Here is an 8,888-nt window from a genome sequence, read left to right as displayed (position 1 = left end):
ATGTAGACGAAGTTCTAAGGAACTAGACGATTGTTCAATTGTATAGACGATACTAAGAAGTACTAGATGATCGTGTAGGTGACAAGTGAGTGGAACTAGACGATCGTATAGACGATGAAAAGTGGAGCTTGATGATCGTTTAGACGATGCAAGAGGAACTAAACAATCGTGTAGACGATACTTAAGAAAAAGCTAGACGATCTTGAGAAAGAAAGAACACAAGAATTTAAGTGGTTCAGCCAAAGGCCTACATCCAATGTGCAAAAAAGGGAGGGTATCTTTTATTACTTCTTTTAAACTTCTTTACAGAATGAATGTCTCGCTCTCTCGTACTCGTTACTCTCTCATTCTTTTCCTTTTATACAGGTTTTCATTTTCAACGGAAAAAGCTCTGGTGGTTACAACAAACAAAACATAAAGAGGTGAGAACGATAAACTGACTACAACTTTATTTTTATCTTCGATTCTTTCTGTTACAGACTACTATATCTTATGTTAGAGAAGAATATTCAGAAGGTAAAGAAATTGCATTAACTTAAGATAATAGATCAAACAAATCGGTTTTACTTAATCAATGCATTATCGAGCTATAACTGTGGTGAGTGTAACACTATTTACAGAATGTTTATTTGAATTTTGTTGAGATGATTCTATATTACTTTCAGATGGTCTACCAACAAAACCAGGTTCTTTTGGAGTAGGAAGATCTACGTCACTATTGAGCATTGAAATAATAGTGGGGATATTTGGTCTCTCTCTTACAGATTCTTGAACGCATAAGAGCCCCACTTGAATACATCTCAAAATCTCTTGTTGATAACACAATTCATATATTGTTGGTTCAATCATAGGAATAAGGTTGTCTTTCATCCACAGCTTCCATGCCTGAAACCAAGTTAATAAAATTAGCTATTAGGATCATTTGAATATTATATCATTGAACTTTAGGAGTATGAAGTCTTCATTGACATACAAATCCTAATAAGCTTATAGCTTGTTCATGGTAGTAGGACTCTGTATTTCTTCTCCCACTAATAATTTCAAGCAATAGGACCCCAAAACTAAATACATCCGACTTCTCTAAAAATCGACCTTGCATTGCGTACTCAGGAGACATATATCCACTAGATTCATAAAATAAATAAATAGACACAAACAAATTTTAGTTAGTCAGTTGCAAAATAATAATAATAATAATAATAATAATAATAACAATCAAACTACAATAAGATGTGATAGCCAGAAGTGTGCTTACTAAGTCCCGACAACTCTTAGAGTATTCACTTGGACATCATTGCCACAGAAAATCTTTGCCATGCCAAAGTCTGAAATTTTAGGGTTCAAATCTTGATCTAACAAAATATTACTTGTTTTAAGATCTCTATGAATGATTTTTAATCTTGAATCTCTATGAAGGTAAAGTAGACCTCGAGCAATTCCATCAATAATGTTAAATCTTTGTCTCTAATCCAAAAGTTCTTTTGGTGGAGAGCCTACATATTTACATGGAGATTTTTATTTTGGTTAGTGAATGGCTACTCTAAAGCAACCCATAAGAGAAGGAAATGCAACACAATTGTTAAAATTGAGCAAAAATATTGAAATAACTCACCAAAGATTAAGGCATCCAAACTTAGGCGAGGCATGTACTCATATATTAAAATTTTCTCTTCTCTTTCGATGCAACACCCTAATAGGCGTACAAGATTTCTATGTTGTAGTTTAGAAATTACCCTCACTTCATTTATAAATTCTTCGTACCCTTGATTCGAGGCTTTTGATAGCCTCTTTACTGCTATTTCTTGTCCATTTAACATTTTTCCCTGATAAATAAACCATCATTTACTTAATCCATTTGCTTCTAATCAATATTAACTTAACATTAATAAAAACATTTCTACTTACCTTATACACTAGACCAAAGCCACCCTGCCCGAGTTTGTTATTCATATCAAAATTGTTGGTTGCAATTGCCAGCTTCTCAAAATCATAAAGAGGTAGCTCTTCAAGTTTGATACCATCCTCCCTTGTCAGTGTAAGAATTCTTTCTTTTTTGTCATCAGATGTGATTCGTAATTTCCTTTTGCATTTCCACCAAAATGATATGGTTGTGATGATCATGATGACAAAGGTCACTGGTAGCACAATTGCTATAATAATCCCTTTCTTATTTTTTACATCTGTGAAATGAAAGAAGTATTAAAGATTTGAAAAATATAGCTCACTGATAATCATTGGCATGGACTCTTTCCACTCAAGTTGGAGATGTAACATTCTCATACCCTACATTTTTTTATAAAAAAAATAAGGTAAACTACAAAGTTTATTAGTCATTATGGCCACGTTTATCTCATTAATGAATTGTGGGGTCCACCTCTAAATCTATAATCAAATGTTTTTTAAAATTACGTGGAGTCCACCATATTTTACATAATCTCATTGAAATTACACTAATTTTGATTACGATTTGGTAAACATGACCTAAATTTGAAGTTTATGTCCTATTTGATTATTGAGTTTTTACTAGTGTCAAATGTTTCTTTATGAAATGTAAAACTATGATAAAAAGAAGGAAAAAGAAGGAAAAATAGGTTAAATTATAAACAAATACCCTTGAACTTTGCCACATGTTACAAAAATACCTTTCAAAAGTTGCAATATTACCCTTGAACTTTCATAGACGTTTCAAAAATACCCTTGGAGTAGAAATTCGTTGCATTTGGATAGAAATTGAGATGTGAAATGGTGTAGTAGGTGACCTAGAACAAAAATTTGAATCACCACATTATTTTAGGTCATCCCCACATAGTTCTAAGTCTTGATTTCTATTCAAAATTCTAAATAATTTATCCAATGGTAGTTTTGAAACGTTTGTGAAAGTTGAGGGATAATATTGCGACTTTTGAAAGTATAAGGGTATTTTTGAAACAAAAAGAAAAGTTCAAGGGTAGTGATTATAATTTAGCAAAAAAACAATATTTTGGTGCATCCAAACACATCTTACTCTCATCACACACATGAAAAATGAATTAAAATATTTCAAAAAATAAGTAAAAAGAATTTATCGCATGATAAATTATAATTGGACAATTTGGTAGGGAGAAAAAAGATAAGTGTTTTCCTAAACAAATATAAATACTGCCCATGATACACCTAAATATTTTCTCATAGAGACAAAATATAAATTTTAAAAATAGAACTAAAAACTAAGACTCCGTTTGGTAACCATTTTATTTTTTGTTTTTTATTTTTGAAAATTAAGCCTATAGACACTATTTCTACTTCCAGATTTCTTCATTTGTTATCTATTTTCATCAAAGGTTTAAAAAACCAAGCAAAAATCTGAGAACTAAAAAAAAATAGTCTTCACAAAGTTGTATTTGTTTTTGAAATTTGAATAAGAATTCAACCATTGTACCCAAATCATCAGAAGAAATGTTGATAAAATAGGTTTAATTTTCAAAAAAAAAAAAAAATCAAAGTATTACCAAAAGGGCCTAAATAGTCATCCAATAATAACAACTATCAAAATAAAAATTTGTAGTAGTAGGCTTAGGGAAGAGTACATACTTGTAGGATCTAATTCTGTATATGGCATCCGAAGGTAAAGAGTAGCTCCATTTCTCTCAAACTTTTGTATATCAATTAACTCATCCCTTCTCCATAGCATACACCGAATAACTTTTTCAAATGCGTAAGCATTACACGAACAATTGCGCAAGCACTCTTGTTTGCAATCATTTTCTGTAAAAGACGTAATAGACCACTCTACAAAAAATGGCAATTTAACCATTTCAACTGATACAAACCCATCTTCTTCAGCACTACTATTACTGCATTGCAATGGCGTCCTTCTCACACACCCACCACTCCAATTCCCTTGATGCCATTCCTTTTCATTCCTTGGCTTAAACCCTTTTAAACAGCTGCAAATGGTAGACGCCTTTGGATTACAAATCCCAAACGCCCCACAAGTACCATAGTAATCACACTCTGTTTTTATAGCAAACCAACTAACATTCCAATTCCTAATCTGAGGATTCCAATGCGTTTGCACCAAATTCCCTTGCGAGGTTAAAGACAAAAAAGCCTGCTGTTCAACAGTGTAATTGTAAGAAACATAGAAAGTGTATTGTTGGTCTTGGATTACAAGGTTAAACCCAGAAAGATAAACATAGTCCATTTCGGGTATTCCAATAAATGACTGACCGTTCCATGGACCAGATCGCCAATAAGGTTTGTCACCATTATTCCAAATCACACCTTCAGGAATACCGAAAACTTCTAGTGCTAAGGAAAAATTTCCAGTGGATGGATTAACAGGGGAGCTCCATGAGGTTAGCTTGATCTTCTCTTTTGTTCTTGTGTTGGTGATGAATTTCATGGAAATCAAGAATTTATCGGAAGGGTCTTTGAAGCTCTCCCATAAAATGTTCCCAGAAGCAGTATCTTCCAAAACAAGGTTACCCGTATCTAAAATTCGAGCGCTTGTGTTGGTTGTAGAAGAAGAAGAAGAAGAAAAAACATTTGAAGACCAGAGGACGGTGTGGTTTCCATCTAAAACCACAAGATCTCCCTGTTTAGAAATAGTGAAAATCCCAGAAGAATCTTTGAGAGGCTTGTCTTTGTTGGCCACCCACACTAAGGTTTGCAAGGAAACTTGGTTGAACCAAATTCCGACATATCGGCCGGTGGAATTAAGAGGTGTAAAGAAGCCCAATTTGAATGAACTGGCATTGGAAGTTATAGAAGCAGGGTCTTTGATAAAATTTTGTGATGTGATTGTATGTCTGCCGAAGCAAAATATTGGAGAGAAGAACGTAAATGAAAGAAGAAGAAGAAAATATGAAGAGGGGTAGTTGGATTTGGGTTTCATGGGTGGAGGTGAAGACTAAATATTTGAAGAAAGCAATGTGGAAAAAAGTATATATATGAACCAGAGGCATATAAGCTGAAAGACAACTGTACAACGTCATCCATGAATGCAATCCACTCGTTTCAGCCTCTTTCTTTTAACCACATTTTTCTTTTGAGTCTATAGTCAGCAAAGCAGGAAAATGACAATTCAGGCCTTTTTTTTGTGTTTTTATTGTGTTCTTGTTTTTCATAACAGATTCTGATATGTACACACGACAGAGTTTACATTTCAATGTAATTATGTTTATACTAAACTTATGATGAATATATTGTTCAACGATTTATCATTTACAAAACATATATAGATATATGCTTTTTTTTTTAGTAGAACGGTTGTACAAGAAATTTCAGCCAATCAGATTTTGTCATATCATCACAATAAAAGCAATGAAAAGTCAATGTCTTTACATTGAAATTTGGAGACTTAACTAAAAAATTGTCCCATGTCTTTTTTCTGGCCGATAAGCTTGGCGGAACTGAATGGTGATGAAGCAGACAATCGATTATTTGGCAGATAAACCAAACCGGCCACTGCCTCTTCGTCTACCTCTTTGTATTTGGCACATCTCTGATGTCGCTTTCCCTGCATTTGGCATTGTTTCCATGCATCTTTTCGTCTGCCTCCGATGTGGTTCCAACGATATTACAACTGCGTTCCGTCTCCAGCTCTCCCCCTTTGTCAATGAATATTTGTAGTTTAAAAAGGTTTTCCCCTCGACTTCTGTTAAATGACATGTAAATAACATAATATATATGTTTCCAGCTAATTGTATATTGAAATGTAGTTTTCAGATCCCATTTTCTAGTGATTCTTATAGTTATTGTGTAATAGAAGAGCAAGTGCAAAAGCTTACAAGCGACATGGGGGTGCCCCGGAAAACTAAGAAACAAACATCTCTTTGTTTATCAAAAGATTTGTTCGTCACGACCATTATAATTATGAAATACAAATAAGATATTCTCCATTTGGGTATAACCCTAATGATTTTGATGTTAATTTCACTTCAAAATGCCTCATATTCTTGAAGATGGTTGTCCTCTCTTATAAATCCAGGATCATCTCTTGATTTAACTGATGTGGAATTTTGATCTCATTTCAACCCAACATAGAGAAAAATTGGAATTTCCTCTATTACGTCAATCGAACATAACCAAATTCTTAATAAATATGACTCTAAAAATTTAGATGATATAGGAGAAGAATTGTTGATGGGCTTTCTCATCATAAGAGTTTTACGTTAGCTACATCTACGGGGCAGGTGGAGAATGATTTTATTAGAGAAAATGTTACAGAGTACAAAATAATTGGCACCTCTAAGGTAGAGAATTTATGTAATGCAGTCCTCTAAATCCTATAGTCATAATCGTAAATAACTATGAATAGTTAAATAATGTCAAATATGAGTTTATAAAGTGGACTTCTATAGATCCCGACTTGCTGATTGGGTAGCGAAACTCCCGTGTTAAGTCATTCAAAGTGTCATATAGCAGATTAAAGATATTTAAATAATAGGTCTAAAATAAATTGCATAGTGAAATGAAAGAGGCGCAAAATAAATATTCATGACTATTAATGATTTGGCGAGGTATTTTGAAAATCAATCTACAACAGTTATGGAATATAAAAAAGAATTAAATCCTCCCTCCTTTATTTGGCTTCAATTGTTAGTCTCGCTTAAGATAAAGTTGACCATTTTCTTGAATTTAGACGTGTATAGTTTTGAGGCTTCTAATGCTCCATCTATGTATACTTAATTCTTCCTTGTATAGTATTTGAAATTCATCGTTCACGTGAAACAACTACTCTTTTAATATTTGAGTAACCATTAGATGAGTTGCATTAATCTCATGCTTCCATTTTTTTAGAAATAAAAAGTTAAAAGAAATCATTTAGAAAAAAATATTGTATGACAATTTGTATTAGACAACTACGATTACAAAAAGATAGTTATAACTCAAACAATACCTAAGTATTTCTCTAAATACTTTACCAAAATCCAACAATAACAAAACAAAAGACTCTTGAAAAACCAAAATACACAATACAATTGAATGTACACATTGTGGTAACAAATGTAAGACTATTAAGAAAATTAGTATCTAAATTTTGTTGAGATCATGACGAAACTATGTTATTTTCTTGTGATCAGTTAATAAAGTTAGATGGTTTTGGAAGAAGGAAGATCCACAATTTCACTACGATCATTAGGATAGTGATAAAAACATTTGGCCGGTCCTTCATAAATTCTTGAAGGCTGGTATAAAAGTCTCACGTGAATGCATTTCAAAATTTTAAGGTTTGTGGAGGTAGAAACTGCCCGTATTTAGTCTCCAACTTATAATTCCAAGCAATAGACCTTTGAAATTGAACACATTTATACTTATATAGCTAACTTCTTTGAAAAATGGCTTTGCATGTCATAACCAGGAAATATATAACGTTAATAATAATAACAAAAAAATACACACACTAAATTAATTTTAGTTAGCTAACATATTTTTTTTTTTAACAAAAACATTGGTGAAAGGTCTTACTATGGCCACCCGCTCAAAAAAGATCGGTATTGAATAACTCAATTCTACCGATTTAATAACGTTCATAATTGAAATTTGAATATTTATTAAGGAACTTATCTTTTATTTTTTTTTCTCTCTTTTATATATTTATCAACGAATTTTATAAATTGATGTTCTCAAATCTTCCAACATCTCTAATTTAAAAATTCAAGCGGACCGATTAAAACCGACTGAATCGGTGCCAGTTAGCTGAATTCATGAGTGATTAGTGGTCGATTTTGTTTATTTAGCAAACCAATTGGTCGGTCAAGAAATTTATGAATTTATGACCAAACCGACCGAATACTTAAAAATAATGCTGGTTGGCTGGTCCACGCATTAATAAAGATGGTTTTGATAAAACTATGCGTACCATGGTTTTTACGCATGATTTTTTTTAAAACCATTCACACTTTCAAAGAAAATGGAAAAAACAAGTAATGATTTAGTTTGTCCATTCCCTCCCACGTTTTCTTTCTGCCAAATTTTCCAATCTCTCTCATCTCATCCATTCCCATTTGGGATGACCATTCTAAACCACAAAAATCAAACCGTTTTTAAAAATTGAACCGAATTCAGTAAAATAAAAAAAATGTAGTTCGATCTGATTTGAAAAAAATTTGAAACCGAATTAATTCAGTTCGATTCGGTTTTAATTTGAAACTGAATCAAACCATTATTAATCTATATATATATATTTAAAAAAATAAAAACGAATTTAAAACCAAACCGTTTTCAATTTAAAGAATAAAACCGAATCGAGCCATTTTTTAATTAAAAAAATATAATATAGATTTTTTAAAAATAGTTGTTGAGATATTTAGGGCTTGATTTATGTATTATGTATTTAGGCTATAATTAGAAAATTCGATTATCTTCCTTTCTATTAAATCCGGATGTAAATCTCAAGTTAATACAAGAAATTATTCAGTCAAATATAGTTTCCACATGGTATCAGTGCCCAATCTCTAAAAGTTTTGTCGTTGTTGTTCGATCTCTGCCTTCCTCAATGGCCAATTGTCGGGGGTAGATCTACACACTAATCCATCTTCGATTCGCTCCAATTTTGTTGTTCAGATTCTCCCGACGTGAACCTCCAATCGTTGCTTGCCTAGATCTGCCGCAAAACAAAACCCACTCGATGCCTGCTCCAATCGATTCAGATGAACCGACTAGTTCAATCAACTTGGTTTGTTTCATTTAGTCAACCCATTTAGTTTAATCTAGTTAGTCAAGTTCATTCCAATTTGGTTCTTAGTTAATTCTTTTGTCGATTTCAATATTTGTTCAGTTTTTAGATTTTCCAGAGTCTCTGCTTTATTTCATTTTTTAATATTTTCATAGATCTCTATTTTCAGTTCAGAACTTTGTGGGTTTTATTTTAGATCTTTACGAAGGTCTCTGTTTCCAACCTA

At 32.4% G+C, this 8,888-nt stretch overlaps 1 protein-coding gene across 1 annotated transcript in view; it reads right to left on the bottom strand.

Annotated features, from left to right (window-relative positions):
- Nucleotides 1-508: 508 nt before the first annotated feature.
- LOC120084137 (G-type lectin S-receptor-like serine/threonine-protein kinase At1g11330) overlaps nt 509-8,888 on the bottom strand; it is a 14,042-nt gene continuing 5,662 nt past the window's right edge. Inside the window, 6 exon segments of the mRNA XM_039040037.1 lie at nt 509-885; nt 974-1,124; nt 1,256-1,493; nt 1,613-1,823; nt 1,906-2,180; nt 3,571-4,891. Coding sequence (XP_038895965.1) covers nt 580-885; nt 974-1,124; nt 1,256-1,493; nt 1,613-1,823; nt 1,906-2,180; nt 3,571-4,891 — 2,502 coding nt within the window. The 3' untranslated portion in view covers nt 509-579.

The sequence above is a fragment of the Benincasa hispida genome, chromosome 8, assembly GCF_009727055.1.
Source record: "Benincasa hispida cultivar B227 chromosome 8, ASM972705v1, whole genome shotgun sequence".
In the NCBI taxonomy this organism is placed as follows: Eukaryota; Viridiplantae; Streptophyta; class Magnoliopsida; order Cucurbitales; family Cucurbitaceae; genus Benincasa; species Benincasa hispida.
This window is presented reverse-complemented; position numbering and strand designations above follow the sequence as displayed.